At 40.5% G+C, this 25,704-nt stretch overlaps 1 protein-coding gene across 2 annotated transcripts; it reads right to left on the minus strand.

Moving 5' to 3' along the window:
* Positions 1–12,333: 12,333 nt before the first annotated feature.
* tmem161b (transmembrane protein 161B) lies at positions 12,334–25,068 on the minus strand. 2 transcript variants are annotated; one of them, XM_086111891.1, is made up of 12 exons: positions 24,840–25,068; positions 22,012–22,115; positions 21,414–21,494; positions 20,151–20,248; positions 19,864–20,020; positions 17,440–17,591; positions 17,282–17,342; positions 17,061–17,201; positions 16,723–16,836; positions 15,965–16,139; positions 14,971–15,067; positions 12,334–14,335 (listed from the first exon to the last, which is right to left on the minus strand). In XM_086111891.1, exons 1-12 carry the CDS (start codon positions 24,840–24,842, stop codon positions 14,058–14,060), a joined length of 1,461 nt encoding a protein of 486 aa, XP_085968017.1. In that variant the 5' UTR covers positions 24,843–25,068; the 3' UTR covers positions 12,334–14,057. The 2 variants fall into 2 exon arrangements, with proteins under 2 accessions (XP_085968017.1, XP_085968016.1); XM_086111890.1 differs by having other exon boundaries at positions 17,440–17,554; positions 19,770–20,020.
* Positions 25,069–25,704: the final 636 nt, after the last annotated feature.

A 25,704-nucleotide genomic window follows, 5' to 3' on the forward strand; every position in this document is an offset into this window, starting at 1 on the left:
TCCTGCAGTGGCCCACGTCTGGCATCCATGATGTGGGCCGCATTCGGCCCAGATCTGAGCCGCATTGTAAAACCATATCTGGCTCTACTCCGGCCCGACGCTGGGCCAGAACAGGTTCCTGATATCAGCCTGAATTCAACCTCAACTAAGCCACATCTTTCATGAGCCATATTTGACCCACATTAAAAAAAAAAAGTCTGAAAAACGACTGCTATAAAAATATGTTTATTGTCATAATTTGTGAACCTCACATATAACTCCACATACACAGGGAAAATGTACTTTTCTTTATTTAACAGTGAACACAAAGTCCAAATTGGGATGCAGCTTACTCTTGAATGGTATTTTTCTGTCCATCAAATTGTTGCGCTCTCCATGTCCTCTTTTCTTCTCAGGCTCTCCTTCCTGTCACCACCCCGATCAGGAGCCAGATGTAGCCATCTTTTGATTGTGACATCAATTTCCTGGTCTGAGGCCCAAGATGTTAGGCTGTTAGGTCTCACAGCAGCTGTAAGAACTGTAAGAAAACAAGAATGGACAGTGTGTTAGGAAAACAAACATTTGTACATGTCATGAACAATGAATGGTCAGGAAAAATAACCCCTGAAATTTCTTATAATAATAACAATAACAATAATACATTTATAAGCGTCTTTCAAGACACTCTAGGACACTTTACAACTAAAACTAATTTAGGTGTGACGCTGTGGGGCGGAATATTTGCCACCAAAAACTAAACGTGAATAACTTTTAAATAGTTTATACTAAATTTGAATTACGTGAATTGAAGGTCAGTGGCTCGGATAATGGATGGATTTGTATATTTTACTCTGAATCATATTGAATAACTGAATCTGAATTGTACAATCTGAATTTGAAACGATATACTTTTTTTTTTTGAAACTATTTGATCCTCACTGAAAATTAAATTCTGTTTATTTTCATATTCAGTCTTACAAATACAAAACGACGTTTTTTTTCAACGTCAGAGTTAGTTTTTGAATTGAGGTACTAAGTTTTAAATTACTTTTAAGGTCAAGTATGAAGTATCCGGTTTGTATTGCAGCAAAGGGAAACAAAATTAATTTCATTGTATTTCAGTGCAGAAAGGGTTCTTTTTGGCAGCACCTCTGACTGTTCAATCACCTACATTTTCACAAGTGATGTGTCGGTCGCGAACGAACCGGTACAAAGCTCTTTGAAGTGAACGATGAGCCGTTTTTAGCCGAAAAAAAATGACCATGTTTCGTAAGGTGTTTTTAGCCCAAAAAAACGACCATGTATAGTAAGGCGTTTTTAGCCGAAAAAAACGACCATGTGGAGTAAGGCGTTTTTCAACGAAAAAAACAACCATGAATAGTAAGGTGTTTTTAGCCGATAAAAACGACCATGAATAGTAAGGCGTTTTAACAAAAAAAAAAAACGACCATGTATTATAGTAAGGCATTTTTGGACAAAAATTTTTGCCGAAAAAAACGACCATGTATCGTAAGGCAGTTTTGGCCGAAAAAAACGACCATGTACAGTATATAGTAAGGCCTTTTTCGCCGAAAAAACGACCACCAATAGTAAGGCGTTTTTAGCCGAAAAAAAACGACCATGTACATAGTAAGGCGTTTTTAGCCGAAAAAAATGACCATGTACAGTATATTCATTCATTCATCTTCCGAACCGCTTCATCCTCACTAGGGTCGCGTGGGTGCTGGAGCCTATCTCAGCTGTCTTCGGGCAGTAGGTGGGGGACACCCCGAATTGGTAGCCAGCCAATCGCAGGGCACACAGAGACGAACAACCATGCACACCCTCACTCACACTTTGGGACAATTTAGAGTGATCAATCAGCCTGCCATGCATGTTTTTGGAATGTGGGAGGAAACCGGAGTACCCGGAGAAAACCCACGCAGGCCCAGGGAGAACATGCAAACTCCACACAGGGAGGCCAGAGCTGGAATTGAACCCGGTACCTCTGCACTGTGAAGTCAACGTGCTAACCACTGGACTACCGGGCCGCCCATGTACAGTATAGTAAGGCGTTTTTAGCCGAAAAAAACGGCTAAAAACGCCTTACTACTACTAATAGTAAGGCGTTTTTGGATGTAAGAAACGAGCATGTATAGTAAGGCATTTTTGGACAAATTTTTTATCCGAAAAAAACGACCATGTATAGTTAGGTGTTTTTAGCCGAAAAAAACGACCATGTATAGTAAGGCGTTTTTAGCCGAAAAAAATGACCATGTATAGTTAGGCGTTTTTGGACGAAAAAAACGACCATGTATAGGAAGGCATTTTTAGCCGAAAAAAAAGACCATGTATAGTAATGCCTTTTTGGATGAAAAAAACGACCACGTATAGTAAGGCGTTTTTAGCCCAAAAAAAGCGACCATGTATAGTAAGGCGTTTTTAGCCGAAAAAAACGACCATGTATAGTAAGGCGTTTTTAGCCCGAAAAAAACGACCATGAAAAGTAAGGCATTTTCGGACGAAATTTTTAGCCCAAAAAAAACCACCATGTACAGTATAGTAAGGCTTTTTTAGCCGAAAAAAACGACCATGAAGATAGAGTAAGGCGTTTTTAGCCGAAAACAAAACGACCATGTATAATAGTAAGGCATTTTTGGGCCAAATTTTTTGGCGAAAAAACCCCACCATGTATAAAGGCGTTTTTGGACGAAAAAAAACGACCATGTATAGTAAGGCCTTTTTGGCCAAAAAAAACGACCATGTATAGTAAGGCGTTTTTAGCCGAAAAAAACGACCATGTATAGTAAGGCATTTTTGGCAAAATTTTTAGCCGAAAAAAACGACCATGTATAGTAAGCCGTTTTTAGCCAAAAATAATTGACCATGTATAGTAAGGCATTTTTGGACAAAATTTTTAGCCGAAAAAAAACGACCATGTATAGTAAGCCGTTTTTAACCGAAAAAAAACGACCATGCATAGTAAGGCGTTTTTAGCCGGAAAAAAATGACCATGTATATAGTAAGGCGTTTTTGCCGAAAAAAAACCGACCATGTATAGTAAGGCCTTTTTGGATGAAAAAAACGACCATGAAAAGTAAGGCGTTTTTGGACGAAAATTTTACCCGAAAAAAACGACCATGTATAGTAAGGCATTTTTAGTCGAAAAAAACGACCATGTATAGTAAGGCATTTTTGGATGAAATTTTTAGCCGAAAAAAACGACCATGTATAGTAAGGCAGTTTGGGCCGAAAAAAACGACCATGTATAGTAAGGCATTTTTAGCCAAAAAAAAACGACCAAGTATAGTAAGGCATTTTTGGACAAAATTTTTAGCCAAAAAAAATGACCATGTGTAGTAAGGCGTTTTTAGCCGAAAAAAACGACCATGCATAGTAAGGCGTTTTTAGCCGAAAAAAAACGACCATGTATAGTAAGTCGTTTTTAGCCGAAAAAAACGACCATGTATAGTAAGGCCTTTTTGGACGAAATTTTTAGCCCAAAAATACGACCATGTATAGTAAGGTCTTTTTGGATGAAAAAAACGACCATGTATTGTAATGCGTTTTTCGCCGAAAAAAAAGACCATGTATAGTAAGGCGTTTTTGGATGAAAAAAACGACCATGAAAAGTAAGGCATTTTCGGACGAAATTTTTAGCCGAAAAAAAGGACCATGTATAGTAAGGCATTTTTGGACGAAAAGAACGACCATGTATAGTAAGGCATTTGAAGCCGAAAAAAACGACCATGTATATAGTAAGGCATTTTTAGCCGAAAAAAACGACCAAGTATAGTAAGGCATTTTTGGACAAAATTTTTAGCCGAAAAAAATGACCATGTATAGTAAGGCCTTTTTGGACGAAATTTTTAGCCGAAAAAAACGACCATGTATAATAAGGCCTTTTTGGATGAAAAAAACGACCATGTATTGTAATGCGTTTTTCGCCGAAAAAAAAGACCATGTATAGTAAGGCGTTTTTGGACGAAAAAAACGACCATGAAAAGTAAGGCATTTTCGGACGAAATTTTTAGCCGAAAAAAAAACTACCATGTTTAGTAAGGTGTTTTTAGCCGAAAAAAACGACCATGTATCGTAAGGCATTTTTGGACAAAATTTTTAGCCGAAAAAAATGACCATGTATAGGAAGGCGTTTTTAGCCGAAAAAAAAACGACCATGCATAGTAAGGCGTTTTTAGCCGAAAAAACCCGACCATGTATAGTAAGGCGTTTTTAACCGAAGAAAACGACCATGTATAGCAGGGGTCCCCAAACTTTTTCCTGTGAGGGCCACATAACGTTTCCCTTCTCTGATGGGGGCCGGTGTCAGTTTGTAACAGAAAAAGTGTGACGATCGTAGGGGAGCTTAAAAAATTTATTGTTTTCCAGAAAGCCACACATAACCAAATAACCCTTTCCAGGTTCTTTACAGAAAAAAGTCAGGAAACAAATAATAACACTATTAATGAAATAAATAATAACTAAATAATCCTCTCTGAGTTCTTCACAGAAAAAACAGGAAATAAATAATAACTAAATAACTCTCTCTGGGTTCTTCATAGAAAAAAAAGCCATGCACAATCTTAACAGATAAAAGTTCAGCTCAGTTGTCAGAGCAGAATCACTCTGACACATATGAGCAGTCTCTTAAAGTTCTTGTGTTCCTTCCTTATAATCCTTTTGTAGGTTCCAGTAGGCTTGTAGACACCGCTGTTTGCAGTTAGGGGTTTTTTGGGGCGTTTTTAACACAGTGACGGGTCATTTTGACCCGAGGACAACAGGAGGGTTAGAGGGCCGGGCCAAATGTGCTGACGGGCCGTATCCGGCCTGCGGGCCATAGTTTGGGGACCCCTGATGTATAGTAAGGCCTTTTTGGATGAAATTTTTTGCCGAAAAAAACGTAACTAAAGTAAAAAGTAAGGCCTTTTTGGACAAAAAAAAAACGACCATGTATAGTAAGGCATTTTTGGACGAAAAAAACGACCATGTATAGTAAGGCATTTGAAGCCGAAAAAAACGACCATGTATAGTAAGGCATTTTTAGCCGAAAAAAACGACCAAGTATAGTAAGGCATTTTTGGACAAAATTTTTAGCCGAAAAAACCCCACCATGTATAGTAAGTCATTTTTAGCCGAAAAAATTGACCATGTATAGTAAGGCCTTTTTGGACGAAATTTTTAGCCGAAAAAAACGACCACGTATAATAAGGCCTTTTTGGACGAAAAAAACGACCATGTATTGTAATGCGTTTTTCGCCGAAAAAAAAGACCATGTATAGTAAGGCGTTTTTGGACGAAAAAAATGACCATGAAAAGTAAGGCATTTTCGGACGAAATTTTTAGCCGAAAAAAAAACGACCATGTTTAGTAAGGCGTTTTTAGCCGAAAAAAACGATCATGTATCGTAAGGCATTTTTGGACAAAATCTTTAGCCGAAAAAAATGACCATGTATAGGAAGGCGTTTTTAGCCGAAAAAAAAAACGACCATGCATAGTAAGGCTTTTTTAGCCGAAAAAAACCGACCATGTATAGTAAGGCGTTTTTAACCGAAGAAAACGACCATGTATAGCAGGGGTCCCCAAACTTTTTCCTGTGAGGGCCACATAACGTTTCCCTTTTCTGATGGGGGCCGGTGTCAGTTTGTAACAGAAAAAGTGTGACGATCGTAGGGGAGCTTAAAAAATTTATTGTTTTCCAGAAAGCCACACATAACCAAATAACCCTTTCCAGGTTCTTTACAGAAAAAAGTCAGGAAACAAATAATAACACTACTAATGAAATAAATAACTAAATAATCCTCTCTGAGTTCTTCACAGAAAAAACAGGAAATAAATAATAACTAAATAACTCTCTCTGGGTTCTTCATAGAAAAAAAGCCATGCACAATCTTAACAGATAAAAGTTCAGCTCAGTTGTCAGAGCAGAATCACTCTGACACATATGAGCAGTCTCTTAAAGTTCTTGTGTTCCTTCCTTATAATCCTTTTGTAGGTTCCAGTAGGCTTGTAGACACCGCTGTTTGCAGTTAGGGGTTTTTTGGGGCGTTTTTAACACAGTGACGGGTCATTTTGACCCGAGGACAACAGGAAGGTTAGAGGGCCGGGCCAAATGTGCTGAGGGGCCGTATCCGGCCTGCGGGCCGTAGTTTGGGGACCCCTGATGTATAGTAAGGCCTTTTTGGACGAAATTTTTTGCCGAAAAAAACGTAACTAAAGTAAAAAGTAAGGCCTTTTTGGACGAAAAAAACCGACCATGTATAGTAAGGCGTTTTTAGCCGAAAAAAACCGACCATGTATAGTAAGGGATTTTTGGATGAAATTTTTAGCCGAAAAAAAACGACCATGTACAGTGAGGGCTTTTTGGCCGAAAAAAAACGACCATGTATCGTTAGGCAGTTTTGGCCGAAAAAAACGACCATGTATATAGTAAGGCGTTTTTAGCCAAAAAAACGACCACCAATAGTAAGGCCTTTTTAGCCGAAAAAAATGACCATGAATAGTAAGGCACTTTTGGACGAAAAAAACGACCATGTATAGTAAGGCATTTTTGGACAAAATTTTTAGCAGAACAAAACGACCATGTATAGTAAGGCGTTTTTAGCCGAAAAAAATGACCATGCATAGTAAGGCGTTTTTAGCCGAAAAAAAACGACCATGTATAGTAAGGCGTTTTAGCTGAAAAAAATGAACATGTATAGTATGGCGTTTTTGGACGAAAATTTTAGCCGAAAAAAAACGACCATGTATAGAAAGGCCTTTTTGGACGAAAAAAACGATCATGTATAGTAAGGCGTTTTTAGACGAAAAAAACGACCATGTATAGTGAGGCCTTTTTGGATGAAAAAAACGACCATGTATAGTAAGGCGTTTTTGCCCAAAAAAAATGACCATGTATATATAGTAAGGCGTTTTTGGACGAAAAAAACGACCATGTATTGTCAGGCATTTTTGGACGAAATTTTTAGCCGAAAAAAACGACCATGTATATAGTAAGGCCTTTTTGGACGAAAACAAACGACCATGTATAGTGAGGCCTTTTTGGATGAAAAAAACGACCATGTATAGTAAGGCGTTTTTGCCCAAAAAAAATGACCATGTATATATAGTAAGGCGTTTTTGGACGAAAAAAACGACCATGTATTGTCAGGCATTTTTGGACGAAATTTTTAGCCGAAAAAAACGACCATGTATATAGTAAGGCCTTTTTGGACGAAAACAAACGACCATGTAGAGTAAGCCGTTTTTAGCCGAAAAAAAACGACCATGTATAGTAAGGCGTTTTCAGCCGAAAAAAAACGACCATGCATAGTAAGGCGTTTTTAGCCCAAAAAAAAACGACCATGTATAGTAAGGCGTTTTTGCCGAAAAAAACCCGACCATGTATATATAGTAAGGCCTTTTTGGACGAAAAAAACAATCATGTATAGTAAGGCCTTTTTGGATGAAAAAAACGACCATGTATAGTAAGGCGTTTTTGCCGAAAAAAAACGACCATGTATATATAGTAAGGCCTTTTTGGACGAAAAAAAATATCATGTATAGTAAGGCCTTTTTGGATGAAAAAAACGACCATGTATAGGAAGGCGTTTTTAGCCGAAAAAAACGACCATGTATAGTAAGGCATTTTTGGACAAAATTTTTAGCAGAACAAAACGACCATGTATAGTAAGGCGTTTTTAGCCGAAAAAAATGACCATGCATAGTAAGGCGTTTTTAGCCGAAAAAAATTAACATGTATAGTATGGCGTTTTTGGACGAAAATTTTAGCCGAAAAAAAACGACCATGTATAGAAAGGCCTTTTTGGACGAAAAAAACGATCATGTATAATAAGGCGTTTTTAGACGAAAAAAACGACCATGTATAGTGAGGCCTTTTTGGATGAAAAAAACGACCATGTGTAGTAAGGCGTTTTTGCCCAAAAAAAATGACCATGTATATATAGTAAGGCGTTTTTGGACGAAAAAAACGACCATGTATTGTCAGGCATTTTTGGACGAAATTTTTAGCCGAAAAAAACGACCATGTATATAGTAAGGCCTTTTTGGACGAAAACAAACGACCATGTAGAGTAAGCCGTTTTTAGCCGAAAAAAAACGACCATGTATAGTAAGGCGTTTTCAGCCGAAAAAAAACGACCATGCATAGTAAGGCGTTTTTAGCCCAAAAAAAAAACGACCATGTATAGTAAGGCGTTTTTGCCGAAAAAAACCCGACCATGTATATATAGTAAGGCCTTTTTGGACGAAAAAAACGATCATGTATAGTAAGGCCTTTTTGGATGAAAAAAACGACCATGTATAGTAAGGCGTTTTTGCCGAAAAAAAACGACCATGTATATATAGTAAGGCCTTTTTGGACGAAAAAAAAGACCATGAAAAGTAAGGCATTTTCGGACGAAATTTTTAGCCGAAAAAAAGGACCATGTATAGGAAGGCGTTTTTGGACGAAAAAAACGAGCATGTATATTAAGGTATTTTTGGACAAAAATTTTAGCTGAAAAAACCCCACCATGTATAGTAAGGCGTTTTTGCCGAAAAAAAACGACCATGTATAGTAAGGCCTTTTTGGACGAAAAAAACGACCATGTATATTAAGGCCTTTGTGGACGAAAAAAACGACCATGTATAGTAAAGCATTTTTGGACAAAATTTTTATCAGAAAAAAACCCACCATGTATAGTAAGGCGTTTTTAGCCGAAAAAAACCGACCATGTGTAGTAAGGTGTTTTTTCAGCTAAAGATTTCGTCCAAAAATGCCTTACTATACATGGTCGTTTTTTTCAGCTAAAAACGCCTTACGATACATGGTCTTTATTTTCGGCCAAAAATTTTGTCCAAAAATGCCTTACTATATATACATGGTCGTTTTTTTTCATCCAAAAACGCCTTACTATGCATGGTAGTTTTTTTTCGGCTAAAAACGAAAAAACCTCTACATGGTTGATTTTTTTCATCCAAAAACGCCTTACTCTACATGGTCGTTTTTTTTCGGCTAAAAACGCCTTACTATACATGGTCGTTTTTTTCAGCTAAAATTTTCGTCCAAAAATGCCTTACTATACATGGTATTTTTTTTCGGTGACAAACGCCTTACGATACAAAAAATGACTTCAATAAGCCTTACTTATCATGTTGGTCAAAGAAAGAAGGGATATGGTTGCAACCTCTGGGGATTGAACACCCAACTGCTAATTTGGGACATGGTTTCTCTACCCCTGAGCCACACCACCTCTTAACATCTTGTTTGTTTTGTGCTGTCTTCAATAAAGCTGCAAATGGTGGTTAAAGAAAGATGTGACCTTGTTGCAAACACTGGGAATCGAACAACCGACCACTGGATTTGAGCTTTCTACCACTGAGCTAACCCATCACAATGAACCTTTGGGTTGTTTTGTGTTTTTCCTCAAATAAGTTGTATATGGTGGTTAAAGAGTTGACATTGTTGCAACAACCAGGGATCGAACACTCAACTTCTGGTATGGCACTCCATCACTCTACAACTGAGCCAAAGCACCACATAGACGATGTGGAGTTGTGTTTTTTTATTAATCATAGTCGTTTTTTTCGGCTAAAACCGCCTTACTATACATGGTCATTTTTTTCGGCTAAAAACGCCTTATGGTCGTTTTTCTGGGGTTAAAAAGCCTTACTATACATGGTGGTTTTTTTGGGGTAAAAACACCTTACTATACATGGTCGGGGGGTTTTTTCGGCTAAAAACGCCTTACTGCACACGGTTGTTTCTTTTTTCAGCCAAAACTGCCTGACTATTCATGGTCGTTTTTTTCGGCTAAAAATTTTGTCCAAAAATGCCTTACTATACATGGTCGTTTTTTTTTCGTCCAAAAACGCCTTACTATACATGGTCGTTTTTTTTCGGCTAAAAATTTCGTCTAAAAATGCCTTATATATACATGGTCGTTTTTTTTCGTCCAGAAACGTCTTACTATACATGGTCGTTTTTTTCGGCTAAAAATTTCGTCCAAAAAGGCCTTACTATACATGGTCGTTTTTTTCGTCCAAAAACGCCTTACCATACATGGTCCTTTTTTTCGGCTAAAAATTTCATCCAAAAACTCCTTACTATACATGGTCGTTTTTTTCGTCCAAAAACGCCTTACTATACATGGTCGTTTTTTTCGGCTAAAAATTTCGTCCAAAAAGGCCTTACTATACATGGTCGTTTTTTTTTTCAGCTCTAAACACCTTACTATACATGGTCCTTTTTTTCGTCTAAAAACGCCTTACTATTCATGGTCGTTTTTTTCGGCTAAATATATATATATATATATATATATATATACACATGGTCGTTTTTTTCGGCAAAAATTGCCTTCCTATACATGGTCATTTTTTCCGGCTAAATACGCCTTTCTATACATGGTCGTTTTTTTCGGCTAAAAATTTCGTCCAAAAACGCCTTACTATACATGGTCGTTTTTTTTTCCGGCTAAAAACGCCTTACTATATATACATGGTCATTTTTTTCGGCTAAAAAATTTGTCCAAAAACGCCTTACTATACATGGTCATTTTTTTCGGCTAAAAATTTTGTCCAAAAACACCTTACTACACATGGTCGTTTTTTTCATCCAAAAATGCCTTACTATATACATGGTCGTTTTTTTCGGCTAAAAATTTCGTCCAAAAATGCCTTACTATACATGGTCGTTTTTTTTTTGGGCTAAAAACGCCTTACTCTACATGGTCGTTTTTTTCGGCTAAAAAGGCCTTACTATACATGGTCGTTTTTTTCGGCTAAAAACACCTTCCTATACAGTACATGGTCGTTTTTTTTTTTTGTTAAAACGCCTTACTGTTCATGGTCGTTTTTTTTTTTTTCGGCCTAAAGCCTGCCCTAACCATGTCTAACCTTCACCATTAGCAGGAGTGGACGTGAAGGAATCGCTGCCGAAACCCATTTCAGTTCAATGGTGCTCAACTTTTCAATTCAATGCAATTTCCATCCTTCCATTCATTTTCCAAACTTCTTATCCTCACCAGGGATCATGTGCATTTTAATCTTTAAGAATGGCTTGTTTAAATTATCTTGCAACCCAATCCTTGTCAAATGTTTACTCCTGTTCCCCTTAACAATTTTATTTATTTATTTTTTCTAATCCCGCAATTGATTTCTGACACAGACTTCCTCTCCGAAGTCCATCCAGAACAAAATTCCAAGATGAACGATACAGTCTCGAATGGACTGTTTCTTCCCATACATGTATCGTACGTATCAAACACATGTCATTGTGATATATATTCTGGCTCTCAAAGTAAAAGCATTTTTCCGCTGGCAAAATATCACATTTAAGTTGTTTTAAGCTTGTATGACACAAATGCCTCGTTGCCAATTGTGTGAATTGAATTTCCAGGAGACAATGTGATATTTGAGTGGCCATTGACAGCCTCAATCAGCGCTTGTTTGCACAAGGACATACACTATTAAATGACAATAAAAGCAATATTGATTCGAACTAGAAAAACATTGATGGCCAAGAATGACACATTATTGCAGTCAATACAACAGACAAGGGGAAATTTCATTTCATCATGAAATTTACTGAGGACTCTGTGCACGGTTTCTCATGAATGACTATTTAGGTTTGAAATGGCCCAAAAGTAGAGGAAGCGAAAGCAAGTGAATAGGCAAACCTCTTCACGAGTCGAGTCTATTTAGAAAGCTTCTAATCTCTTATTGATCTGCACCTACCAATGAATGCATTGGCCCAGTTTGGCCACTCGGCTCAACAATGGCACTTGAGGCCTGTATTATGTGGCCCTGATGTAATTCCCAGAAGAAAGCTTGCGCTAAGAGGACTTGGAAAGCCGTTGCCATTACTAACTCCCAATCCTTCCGGCAAGGACACGGAAACAAAACGAGCTAAACTGATGGCCCATGACTGTCTTAATCAATAGCGGTTTACACAAGGACACATATCAAATAACTGGAGTGGTAACAGACAGTCTTATTGAAGAATGAAAGTCATGAAAACGAAAATCACAATTGAAGATACTTGAATGCAGAAGTGCTATTACTTATCCGCACAATGAAACATGAAAAAAATAATGGGGTGATCGTTTTTTTTTCCTTTTCTTCAATCACAATGAATGGCATTGATCGACATACGCAGCTCACATACTTTTCCACCCAAATCGGCTGATCACGTTTGGCGGCAGGTCGATCGCAACAACGCTAATGTATGTCCATAGCGCGGGATGCACACATGCCAGAGTGGCAGTTGATTCTGAAGAACTGTTTGTACCATACATTGATTGAGGTCCACTCTCAACTTTCAACCACGTGTTTTATCAACTCATTATTTCAGGTTTCTTTCATTATTTGTCATACACAGGCAGGAAGGACAAAAACGCATTGGCAAAGTAAAGAACATAATTTATTCCAAGACAAATTGCGATGCCAAAATAAATACACAAAGGAGCAACATCAGTACATTACTTTGTGAATCCATGAAACTGAATTTTTTTTTTTTTTTTAAAAAGCAAAACTTTTAGTGGTACTGAACGGAAGAAAAGCGAATCCTGAAAGTATCCCAGCTCCTTTGCAACTGAACAGGCCACACTAAAAGAAAAAAGGATTAAAACTCTTGATTCAAGTCACCAAGCAAGATCTTGTGTTAAAACAATACATGTTTACAGGCCTCGACAACTTTTAATAAATACGACAAAACAAAAAGATCAATAAAAACAGTCATTAGGACCAATAAAATTGTGTGACCACATTAAGTTTGTAGCAGAATGGCTAAAAGGAAGTGTGGGGAGATTAAAAAAAAGATGAAAAAAAAAGAATCACATCCAAATCAGGCAGTCTTGATACATTCATTGTTTCCCGTTTTGCCAAAGTAAGAATGTGCTAAGATGCAACTCGTCTCCCACCAGAAAAGTGAACTTAAAACGTTCCACGTAACAAAAGATAGCAAAGATCCGAGATGGCACAATCAGTGTTGGACATTGTGCCCTGCTGTGTTGAAAATGTTGGACATCTGTATTAGCTTAGTCAAGAGATACACTTCGGTCTTGTTTCGCACGTATGAAAACACTCCTACGCACAATTCTTCATGAACTTGTAAGGCCCTTAAGGTGGCGATGTGGTTTGAGACAGCCATGGGAACAAAGGGGAACACTTGGCACCGTTGATGAAGTCAACTTGATTTGTTAGAAAGACTCAAAAGAAAAAAATATACATATTTGAAAAAGTAATTGGAGTTAGAAAAACCATCAAGGAAAGGAAACCAGAAAAGGCATTTTTCGCATTAACAACAGTAGCCGACACATCTCTTCCTCATCGCCGACGCCGCGCATGCAGAGCGCACACGAGCGGGAGCTCTCCGCTTTTAAAACAGTCACAGCTGCTTGGAAGGAGCTCCACGCTTGTTTCAAAAATGGCTCAGTTTGAAATAAGAAACAAACAAACAAAAACCCAAGAGGTCAACGCTGCCTCTTTCGACATCTTCCGGAACGTCTTCAGCTTCATTTGGAAACATTCAAACGATTGCCTCTGAACGAACTCAAGTCTCGTTCCTCAGTCGGGTTGTGTCTTTCAAACACACACACACACACACACACACACACACACACACACACAAACCAACCTCAAACCTTCTTTGATTGGCTCCTCCCTTTTTGCGCCATGACTTTAAGACTCTTTGAAACACTTTTAGCCCATCAGCACTGACAGTTACCCAAGCAGGGCAGCTTGTCTCCGTGACTATTTCGGTGCGCAGACCCAGCAAGTCAACCTCCATGAAAATTCAGTAATAGTTTCCTGTGTATAATTGCGGACAACCGCCCAACCCCCCCCCCCCCCCCAAAAAGATTTTAAAAACTGATGAGTTTGCTTAACTGTGTCCAGCATGAGATAAGTCAAGTCTAGACCAAATAAAAGGACACCTCCACAGTTTCGATGTCAGTCACATGTTTGTGATTGTTAACTCATGTACGAAATCTTGTGACATGAATTTTAAAAAAAAGGAGTGAATGCAAAGACGCAGAGTTTTCATCTGCGGAGGAAGCACTGGGAGTCGAACCGATAGTTCTGATGATATGGTGAGTCAGTGCGGCAAGGTGGTGGGCCTTGCTTTATGCCGCCATGAGATACTGATGGTAGAAGAGGCCAAAGAGGGAGGTGGAGAAGAGGCAGGCGGCGATCCACCACGCGAAGAAAGAGAAAAGCCCCCGGAAAAGTAGAGGACTGAAGACGGTCTTCAGGCCCCCCAGGGCGACGGAGAGTTGGGCGGCGGAAGCCTGCGCTCCCGCCTCCACCACCGGGGGCGCTACTGGCGCTTCCCCCGGCACAGAGTCCATCTGATGCGTGCAAGGCAATTCTTCTTCAAAACAGAAACCCCACGAGTGGCCACCTGGCATCAAGAAGGCACGCGTTACATCAATGGGGACTCAAAGGCCGCGTGCGATTCTTCAAACTGAACAGATTATTTCTTTTCATTCTCTTTCATTGTGTTTTGATATCGTACAGATCTCGTTTTCTGGATTTAAAAACAGCTAACAAAAAAAGTGCTGCTTTTTGGGGGTAGCCCAGAACAGATTAGGGCAGTTACATGTCTTTCAATGCGGAATATTGATTTGATATGAAGGTAAATTAATGATGCTTTCTACTTGTGTGCACGACAATATAAATTTCCCACGAACGCGATTATAAGGGAATTGTTTTTTTCTTCCTGTGCTTGTTCTATCACGTTAAGCAGCGGCACAATCACTCAACACATTTTGGATGTTCCACCCATCCCTTGTTTGCCATTTTAACTCGGCTGTGGCACCTGTCAGCGTTTACACGGAATGTATTCTTACGTTTTCTTTTATTGCACCATCAAATAATCTCAAAAAGAACCAACGGGTGTGTCTGTTTTCGGGATGAGTTGGAAATTGCTTTTCTTTTCCAAGCGCCAACATTTTGGACGTTTTTTCCGTGGAGTTGGCTGGATTCAAATGCGCAGGTGTCTGCCGAGTGATCAGGGCAGTCATCGAGAAGGCTCACCTAAGGTTTTTAGCAGCAAAGTCGTATGCAGCAACATCACCAGCGGTGCCACATACTGTAGTGCGATTACACACAAGTAGTAAAAAACACGTGCAACCTGGAAGACAACAGGTGGGGGGGGGGGGGGGGGGGTGCAGTCAGCCATTTTTAAAATGAGAACGTAGATCAGGTTATGAAAGCCCATTGCCACCAGTTTAAAAAAAACAAACATTTTTTTTACTTTTCCAATTTTTAATTTTTTTTCTGGTTTATTTAAATGTGTTTCCCCCTATGGAAAAAAATAGCAAAAGTGAAAAAAAAACACAGAAAAAGTATTTTTCAAAAATAGTAAAAAAAAAAAATCAAAACGTTTTCTGATTTTTCAGGATTGCACCCCTTTTCTGAGTTTCCCCCACCCCAATGCTGTAAAAAGATAAAAAATTTAAAAAAAAGCAACAATAAGGCGACTTATTGTAGACTGGTAGAAACAGGCTTCTAGAAAACAAATTTTTAAAAAATTAAATACATTTCCATATAGTGAAGTAAATAATTCAGCAGACAATTCTGTCTAACTTAAAATGTTTTTTGGGCACACACTAGAAGAGACGAGAACATGAGCTCGTATTAGAATGTACAGATAAAATACGAATGAAGTCACTTTGACCTATCATTTATCATAGATAATTGCTTATTATTTGGTTTCATTTTGATTGATCCTTTTTTCCTGACAGCAATAATTGTGGCTTCTAAGTATCGGATATTTCCTTTTTATCTGGTACTGTCGTCAGAATGCCTCATTTGCACCGATGCACAGCTAATGGGATGCCACTGGGACTAGGCACGGGCCTGTTCCCTTTTCAATTTTTAAAAAGATCGAAAGCTTTCCCTCATTGGTAAGCGCTGTTTTTGTTTGTTTGTTTGTTTGTTTTTCTTTTTGAGTCATCAGAGCAGGCAAAGTAACCCGAGGCTTTTGAGAATAAATAAGGAGCATGATGACGCAAAGGATGTCAATCACCATCTTCTGCAGGTCGACGGTACTTATTCGCCCCGCCTCCTTCTTCATCTGCTCCACCGCCTTCTGCGCCAGGTTGAGGTAGGCCTGCAAATGATGCCGCATCATCGCCAGCCGCAGCGCACACATCAGTATGATGCTCCATAACCGCAGGGTGTCGTACGTCTGCTCAGCCATCCTGACACGGAGACAAGGAGACGCGGAGACGGTGCGCTGAGTCATATAAGGACGAGACGGATGGCAGCTTTTTTTTTTTTTGTTACCGCTACATCACTCCATTATTTGGACTGTGTGCCGCAGGGGAAATAAAGTTGCAGCAACGGGTGGGAAAACGAGCATTTTGCGCCCCGGAAGGAACTGTTGAGTCATCCAAACTACATGGACAGAAGTCTTGAGACAAATGTCGTTCAATGACAGAATTTCTGATCATATGAATGACTCATGAAAATAATGTGGACAATTCTGTGCCCCTGTTATTTGTCGTGGTCGGTCGGGTGAGTTTTGTGTGGAATAATGTTCTTCTGGATAAATGGACAAACATTCGTACAGACATTTCAAAATCTAGCCGAACATCTTTCCAGGTGAGCGGAAGATGTTATAGGAGCAAAAGGTGCTCGACTACCTGCAAGGGGCCTGCAGGATTTCATGTATGGGGGATATGTTTTACTAGCCTAAAATATGGTCGACAAAAATCGGTTCATGAAAGGGCGACAAGGTAACTCGCTGTTACATTTGAGAGATAAGTTGACGGATAAACTCACAAAGGCAAGCTGTCCTTTCCCAGGGTGGGGTTCATTATGTAGTCCTTGGTAATGGGTTTCACCCACAGCAGGACCATGATGAGCGGGGACAGGAAATTGATATGAAGCAACGTTCTTCAGAGAACGGCAGAAACGTGAGATTGCCAGTTAATATGTGCACGGAATATACATTAAAAAGAGGAAAAATGGACATTTATAGAATAAGCGTGAGGTCATTTGTCAGAAAAAAAAAAGATGATTTATACGGAGGATTTTTTTTTTTTTGGTGCATCAAATTCCAATAAGATATACAAAAATCGAACCACGTAAAACGTAAACAAAGAAATACTGTGCCTCACTGTGTAAATTTGGCTGTGGTCACATTGAGGGCGTCGAGATGCATCTGGGCCAATCGCAGACCCGGGAAGGTTAAAAAGGCTCCAATCAGGGCGCAGAGGAAGGCGAGGATTAACTTGAAGGTAAGTTTTGAAATGGGACCCCTGTCAAGGAGAGAAAAACAGATGCTGGGGAGTCAAGAAGACTTTCCGAAGGGAATGAACTGGACCGAAACAAAACTTACTGCGACTCCAAGCCCTGGTGTTCCAGGAACTGCAGCGCGCTATCAGAGAAGTTGGCGAAACCTTTCCACGAAGACAAAAAAAAAAAAAAAAGAACAGTTCAGTTCGAGACTGACAGAAAGTGAGGGTTGAGGACTGCAACGAGCGGAGCAACATTCACCAGTTTCCAGCCCAAATTCCAGGTAGTTCTCAGTTACGATGAGAATGGCCATGGCTTTGACAAAGAAGAAGAAGCCGAACGTTATGCAGAGGGAGCGCTCGCCTCCTTCCTCCAGCTTAAAATAGTGAGTCGTCAGAGAGAAGAGAATCTTACTGAAGGGGGGGGCACAGTCAAGGATGGAAAAAATTGAAATATTTTCCACATTTTCTTTCGGTCTTATTTTCCTCTTCTGACCACATAGAGTCACAGGATGATACATGTGATTGAGGGGTGGTTGTAAGTGTGCATGCGTGTACATTCGCACGCTCGCAACGCCCCTCCGGAAGTGAGAAGTCGTTTTGCGTGCTTGCTCAGGATTTGAAGGCAATGTTTTGCTGAGCTTAATTTACGAGACAATGCCACTTTATTTACCCTTGTCACTCTCATGCACCGATTGGCCAATCAGAGTGTTCAATTGTCGCAGATGGCCGATACTGTTTTGCAACGCGTGATTGATGGCTCACTCATTCAAATCATATCTAAAAACCGCAATGACACAACATCTCTTAATTCTCCTCAATTCTAAATGGAGCTTTTTACTTTGGTTTGTCCCTGCTTCGATTATGAATGTATTGAGCACATCTCCTATGGGGTACACTGGATTTCATGAAACCATAACTGTGGATGGTATGATAAACCATGACTTCTCAGCCATGTTGCTTGCTGAACTGATTTTGCCTGTAAGACTCATTAATTTTTCCTCAATTGATTTGTACAGTCTAGTGGTCTCGGTAATGATGTAAAAAGTTCCGTTTTTTTCCCCCCGTGATTGCATTTTTCTTTTTTTTTCTTTTTTTACATGACAAAAACCTCGCATTGCAACACGGGTGTGTGGACCTTTATTTGAAACACCTGCAACGTCATCAAAACACAACATTCTAATCGGTGCAAGGCAACATTTTTGACAAAGCTCCAACGATTCTTTTTGCAGGGGCAATCCGACGGTGAGCGCATCGGCAGAGTTCAGAGACCAAAGTGATATTGCAAAACTCTCAGCAGTTACGTGAAGGCTAACAGCACAGAATTGTTGGCTACTGCTCCAGGATAGTCTTAAACATTGTCATCGCAAATGAAACGGGAAAACTGAAAATCAAGTGCTCCATTAGCACATATATTGAAGAAATACGCTTCCTCGTATTCATAGTCCCATGTCATCCGCTCCTTGGTCTATTCCCTGTCAGGGGCTGCGCTGGGAAATTTAGGTCTCCAATCTTTGACGTAGCCGGGGAAATGACACACCATCTGACCGCGGCGAGCCGAGGTTGACCAGGAGCACTGGAAAAGATTGATTCCTGTGGTTGGCGGCACGGATAATGCATATTATTAGGCCATCATTCAGCGTAGCAAAATAGCAGGGAGCTGTGGACCATAAAGGTGCCGGCAGTCAAGCCTGGTAGGCGATCGCCGCGTCATTTTAGAGCCTCGGCTGCTGCTGTTTGGATCTACACAATCTAGCTGAAATGATTTCGTCTACCTTACGGACAAAGCAACCACTAAACTGTGGCCACTTAACATAGGAGAGTTTTAAGTTTCAAATGATTAAATAAGGGAGTACACATTGTGTCCGTTTGCTGAAGCGGTTCCGTTCACGCCACTTCTAAAGCACAACATCTTTAAGCTGTCATCACAGTAATGACAGATCTGCCTTTGCTGCGGGTTATGAAGGAGAGAGGAGTCGAAGCCGCTTGAGTTTTCTTGTTTAGAAATTTGCACTTGTCTTTGTTGGCGCATTTCATGCCGTCGCATTGCTGTCTACATCACGCTACTTATGCAGTCAACACAAAACTGCCGCCCGCATTTGGTCAGCGTAGCCGGCCTGGCTGTCGAAGGTCAAGCCTTTTGGTAATATTTGTTTTTAGATACTAAGCAAATGTTTAACGTTTACTGAGCCGAGCACCTGAATTTACATGAGAAAAATAAATCGTTTTGTTTTTTTTAATTGAAATGCAAGGCATTTATTTTAGGAGAGGTGTGTTTCTTCAAGTGGATGACACCCGATGACTAATTGAGATGAGACTGAAGACTGTTCTTCGAAGGGCCACCATTTGAGGAAATAAAGTATTTTTCTCGTCGCTCTGGCAGGGACAACTTACATCTGATATGAAAGGTTATTGTTCAGCGCTGTCATAGGACCGTCATGACAGTTTTCTCTTTTTATAGCTGCTCATAGTCTGTGAGGCAACGAGAGGGTTTTGTCGAAGCTGCTTTTAAAAACGACCTTCTGGTGTCATTTGGAAAGCCAGGGGCGGACACAAAAGCAGATCTTTTCAAATGGTTTCCATATGACTCACAGCGCAGCATTTGTGTGATTCTAACGCAGCATGCGGCGTTGTCGGTCGAGAGAACTTTTGGCGTGACATCATGCGAGGACCGATTGAAGGATACACGACAAAGGCGAGCACGAGCATGGACCAGACCACACTGATGTTCATCTCTCCTGAGGGTTGAGCAACACTGTAGTAGAGCTCAGTTATCAGATAGACCACAGTCGCCGCTACCGTGAAATCAACCAGCCACTGGAACTCTGGGAAGTAGTGCAATGCTAAGGGCACAGAAAAAGGGAATGGGTTTTGTTTCCAAATTAAATCTATATTTAGAAGGCACAACCAACATTGTACTGTATTGAGAATGTTGGCACCCCCCAAACAAAGCTGTAGAAAATATGTTTGTACCTAATGTGTCGACTTCAGTGATGTATTTTGTCTCGAGTTGAAGATCGATGTCCTTGGGTACCGTTAGCGGCTTGTTTTCTATGTGACCGTTGTACTTCCTGGTGTAAAGAGCAACATAAAAATGAGTCAGAGAATTCTACTTTCAACTGAATTTTTTTCATTGGTCATCCATGAAAAACCGCAAGCATGGAAAGAGAGTACGTATTCTTTCTTTTCAACGGCAGTCTTTAGGCAGAACTAAGTCACTCACAGCAGATAAAAGAGAAAGCCTCTTTGAGCATGAGGAACTATCTGTTGGGCCTGTGTTTGTTCAGCTCAGTGTGTGCGCAACATTCACAGGACAATGTCACCGTACGAGTCCTGGGCCAAAACATGCCCGAGACACATTTGTGTCTCCGAGGCACCTGAGGGGGGGGGGTCAGCTTCATTCCACTGAAGGAGTCAGTGATCCAACAATGGAAACTGAGTTGCATGGCATGAGCTGGTAAGAAGACAGTAGTCCATCTTTTTCTTTTGGAGGATTATTGAACATGTGGAGCCGTAGAACACCAACCTGCCTCATACCGAGTCAGAGAAAAGGACTCACTCAAAAACCAACCCCCCCCCCCCCCCCCCCCCCCAATTGGAGGATTAACTTCCACTACTGACTGCAATTTAAATTCCTATGAAGAGAAATAAAGAATGCAGGAAAATGCACTAAATTCATATGTTCAATGTATGCTTCAACACTCACTCACCGAAGACAAAATTGTCCGAATTGTTTTTGAATTCAGGGTTGTCCGTGGTGAAGTGTGAGGACCAAATTTGTTTCAATCGAACTACGGTGGATCCTCAAAGTGTGCAAGGTTGGCGGATGAGCAATATCAAATATGGTTTAAAGGTCGTGCAAAATCCGAGACCTAAACGAGTTAAGACAAAGTAACTCAGCACAAAATGCTCTCCCCTACTTCTGTACTGTATCTTATCGGTGAAAAGCCACAAAAAAAACGGCAATGACATGATTTATGGTCAACATCTGGCCAGATGTGTCACTTCAAGAAAAGTCAACACATTCTATAGTTACTAAGTTTGAGTCTCATTTTGTCATCTCATATCGCCAGATTCGTGAGGAGGTAGAAATGTTTTGGACATATGAGGCACAGGGTCCTTGATCACCTCATTGAATGGAAACGTCTACTTAAGATGACATCACATCACTGTCGTGTAGCTTCCACTGGATAGCATCTTTTGACCGCGACAGCTGTTTGCCGCGCGCACACATACCTGTCTTTCCTCTTCTGGCCCTTCTGTTTCCCAGCAAGGTTCCTCAACTCATCTTCCGTAGGGTGCTGATACCACCGCAGACTAGCAAAAACGAGAGCAATAAAAAAGAGGACGATACACTTAGCCATGCAATGATTTTTGGTGAGTAGATTGTGATGGCAAAAAGAGTTGATCATGTGATGTGGGCTGTCATGTAAACGCATCATTTGGAAACAACCGAGACCTGTAATTTAGAACCCCGTTTCTAGAACACAGACATACGGCAGCCGCAGCTTTTTTTTTTTTTTTATTATATAAAAGTGAATGAGGAAACCAGTGTAAAACCTTCTTTTTAATCAGAAAATGTGTTCATGGTTCCGCAAAGAGAAAATGAACTATTAAATCTGTTTCAAAATGTTTACAAATAAAAAAGCATTTCTGGTGCCAATTAGGGGAGATCACCTTTTATTTTATATTATGCAGCATTATAATTCTTTTGTCATTCTTCTATCCAATGTTTTCCTCACTCTCATCGCTAGTTTTAATCTCCAAACTTTTTAGAATTCAAGAAAAGGCATTGAACTGAAAACAAACAAATCTGTGTGACAGCGTGAATTACCTGCCACTGCAAAGTAGCCATCGTGCGAAGGAATAATGAGGTATGATTTTTTGTATCACACTGGCCATTACCATGGTAACCACCAGCTGCACACCGATCACACCCTGTGGAAAAACAGAACGATTTAAGTGGCATTTAAAGGAAAACAAAATTTCATTTCAAGTGAAGTGCTTCAAGGTTTCGGTAGCGTAGCGTAGCAGCATATTACACTACTACAAAATCTATTGACAAAAGATTCAGCACCACAGCCTTGATGGAACTCAAAACATGATTTGTTTTCCCCGTGGTAGGAAAGTATACAGTCTGACGATTATATTTCCATTGAATCTGCAATAACGTCGCGTGAGAGAATGAAAAGCCGGCACGGCGACTGTAGATACGCAACACCAGCAGCTCAATATCAAGCTCGCACACCTGGATCAATATTCACTTTGTACTTAAGAGCTCAATCATCGCCATCAAGCTGAGCTGGAAAGCATCGGCTGTTCGGAAGCTCTGCAAATTGGCTCAGGTCTTCAGAAATTAGAGCGAATCGCTTTGCACACAAGGAAGGAAAGGGGATTCAAACCTTTAAAGAATACACATCACCTGAGTTCATCATGGTTAGACATGCTACATACAATCCCACATCAAAATGAACACGTTTTGCTTCAACGGGAATTAAATCCGTGTTAGCCAAGACAGAAGTGTTCACAGGATGTGACTGACAGGCCGGAGCGGCAGACAAGGCCTACATTTGAAATTGGTCACGGGGGCTGGTGCACATTTCAGCTGGTCTAAGCTCCAGAACCACATGTCAATACTTCCTCAAGTCACCCAGAGAGGAGAGAGTGCCAATAATGTGGCAATTATCTTTGCTCAGAGGTGACTGGTGGCCAAACATAATGTCCATGGCTCAAGACCCCCCACCTCACATCATCCCAGTGTGTGCTATATGGGTCAAAAAAAGCACACCCCACCTCAAGTTGCTTAGGTGGATGCTGCTTAACTCTCGTCATAGGAAACCTGCAAGGACCTCGCACCTCGGGGGAAATAGAGCGAGCGCTGTTTCTCTTATCTTGCCCGTACTGCTTGACCCCCCCTCCATCAGACAACCAATTGAAATCCGTGGGGGGCAGGCAGAGGGGTTTCTGCCCCTGAAGCTGAGCTCGGAACCTTACTGAACGATTTTTTTTTTTAATGCATGTGTGTTAAAGCCATTCTGTCATTGTAAAATGGGCAAACAATTTGAAAGGGGACATTATGGAAAGTACGGCAAAATGCTTAAAGTAGCCAGTGATGCCTCCAAACAAGGTAAACTGCTTTGAGCTTTTGTTGGATGCCTAAATGAACTTATCAACACCATTGTGGGTTGGCGGCAGGTGACATTTGTGTTTGCTGGGGTCTTCATGTGCCACATACACACAGTACAGTGTATGCGCATCTGCCTCATCAAGTTAAAATACTTTCAATCTCTTGAAGGGCACTCGCTTTGGTACGCACCTTTGCTGCGCTTACACCAGCAGAGGCAAGCAGCCGGCCGCTAAGTAACGCTGAAAAGTCAACAGCCAGGCAAATAACCTTTCACTCTCACACCTATGGAGCCTTTGGTAGCCTTACATATATTTTAGAATGTGAGAGGGAGTCAGAGACCGCCGAGAAAACCCACGCACGCACACACAGGGGAGAACATGCAAACTCTGCATAGGAGACCCTGAGCCAAGATTAAAAATCCGGGACACCCATCAACCAACCTCAAATCACTGCTCTATACATGCTTCTATTCACTACTGTAATCTAAAACAACAGCAACTGCTTCCCACCCAAAGTTAAGAGCAATGGGCTCCAGCTCACCTGCGATCCTAATGAGAATATTAAATTCACTTGAACAAAAAAGTCTAGAAGAGGTGACATTTAATTTGCCTATAAAGGTTCTAGAGTCAGAGCGGCCCAGTCACCCAGTGGTTAGCGCGTAGACCACAGAGGTCGTGGGTTCAATCCCGGCTCCGGCCTTCCTGTGTGGAGTTTGCATGTTCTCCCCGGGCGTGCGTGGGTTTTCCCCGGGTATTCCTCCCACATTCCAAAAACATGCATGGCAGGCTGATTGAACACTCCAAATTGTCCCGAGGTGAGAGTGTGAGCGCGGATGGTTGCTCGTCCGTGTGTGCCCTGCGATTGGCTGGCAACCGGTTCAGGGTGTCCCCCCACCTACTGCCCGAAGACGGCTGGGATCTGCTCCAGCACCCGCACCGCGACCGTTGTAAGGATAAGAGGATCGGAAAATGGATGGATGGATGGTTCGAGAGTATTTTGTTATTGATACGTAATTTAGCTTAACTTCTGTATGATCCATTTATTAACTTACATAAAAAGTCCTAACACACAATTCAACACTATAGTCACTCGAAGGGCATCCAGGGGTCAAATAAGCCGATTCAGGTACATGCAGACACCTCAGCTGCCATAAAGCGCATTCAGATCAGCTAACATCTTGTGGCCAATACAGACACCTTGATTTGGACAAATTCATAACCCTCCAACAGGAAACACCGGGAATGAACTTACAGCAAAACCAAAGCACGTCAGGGTCATTTAAAATGTCGACAATGTTTATTCAATGCAGTAAAATCATGAAACTAGACCGGGTGCACCTCAAGAGTTAGCAACCGGTAAGCTAAGCAAGAGGCTAAAGGAAGAGCACTGCTTCAAATGGATTGAATGGGATCACTATTCAAGGCAGCCAAAAGAAATACGTCCGATGACACGAAATCACATTCAAACAATGCAAATACAATAAAATGGAGGGGAAAGTGAACTGCACAGCACGTCGAGCTCGCTGTCACACTTACCATGTTGATACAGTGCAGTTGAAAGAGGCTCAACGCCGACAACACACAGCACTCCGAGGCGGAGATGACACGGCGAGGAGCACATAAGCCCTTCTTGCGACGTTATGATACAAAATGAATTATTTGTTTTCAGTCAAATTGTCACCGCGTACACCGGAGCGGTTTACATTGTCAAAATCAAACCAAATGATTGCAGCTCCGCCACCTATTTTCAACAGCGCTAGAGGTCACGGTGAAACTCCGGTAAGCAGGTGACGGAGGATATGCCTGCATATTCACCGTGAGAAAATCGGCTTTGAGTTATATTTTTACATGTTTATTATATTTTTAAAGATATTAAAATTAAAATAAAATATTACTCTTGAGTGTGTTTATCAAAATAAAACTCAAGAAGGCGCCGTAATGTAAAACATTGAACAGGCTTAAATTAGAGAGCCGTATTGGGTTTCAGGACCGAGAGGACAGGAAAAGCAGAGGTTTTTTTTTTTTTGCTTTATTGACAAGAATGTCATATTAAAGGTACAGTACAGTATTTATATATTGAGGTGTTGTTTTAATACAGCTATCCATTCTCTAAAACGTGTAAATATTATTGACTAGTCAAGTTAAAAATGTGACTTCAACCCAAATGTGTTTTTCACTTGATAAAAAATATTTTTGAATATATTGATGGAAAATATTTTAGATTATATTTATGGTAAATCAAAGGGGTTTCAGCATTTGCCTTTACAGATGAGATTTTTATATTTTATTTAAAAGGAATGTTTCCTGACTGTATTTATTTATTTATTTATTTGTAATGTTTAAAGCCAGATTTGTTTTTATGTAAAGTGCCTTGCTTCAGCTGTGGTTTAAGTCTTTCATG

The sequence above is a fragment of the Hippocampus guttulatus genome, chromosome 5 (assembly GCF_054856545.1).
Source record: "Hippocampus guttulatus isolate MCC_2025c chromosome 5, RoL_Hgut_1.0, whole genome shotgun sequence".
NCBI lineage: Eukaryota > Metazoa > Chordata > Actinopteri > Syngnathiformes > Syngnathidae > Hippocampus > Hippocampus guttulatus.

Coding starts and splice junctions, on each gene's coding strand:
- tmem161b (XM_086111890.1), bottom strand. Junction 20,021..20,150: donor CACTGAAGTCGACACATTAG/GTACAAACATAT, acceptor CTGTGCCCTTAG/CATTGCACTACTTCCCAGAG. Junction 16,140..16,722: donor GGAAAGGACAGCTTGCCTTT/GTGAGTTTATCC, acceptor TCTCCGTGTCAG/GATGGCTGAGCAGACGTACG.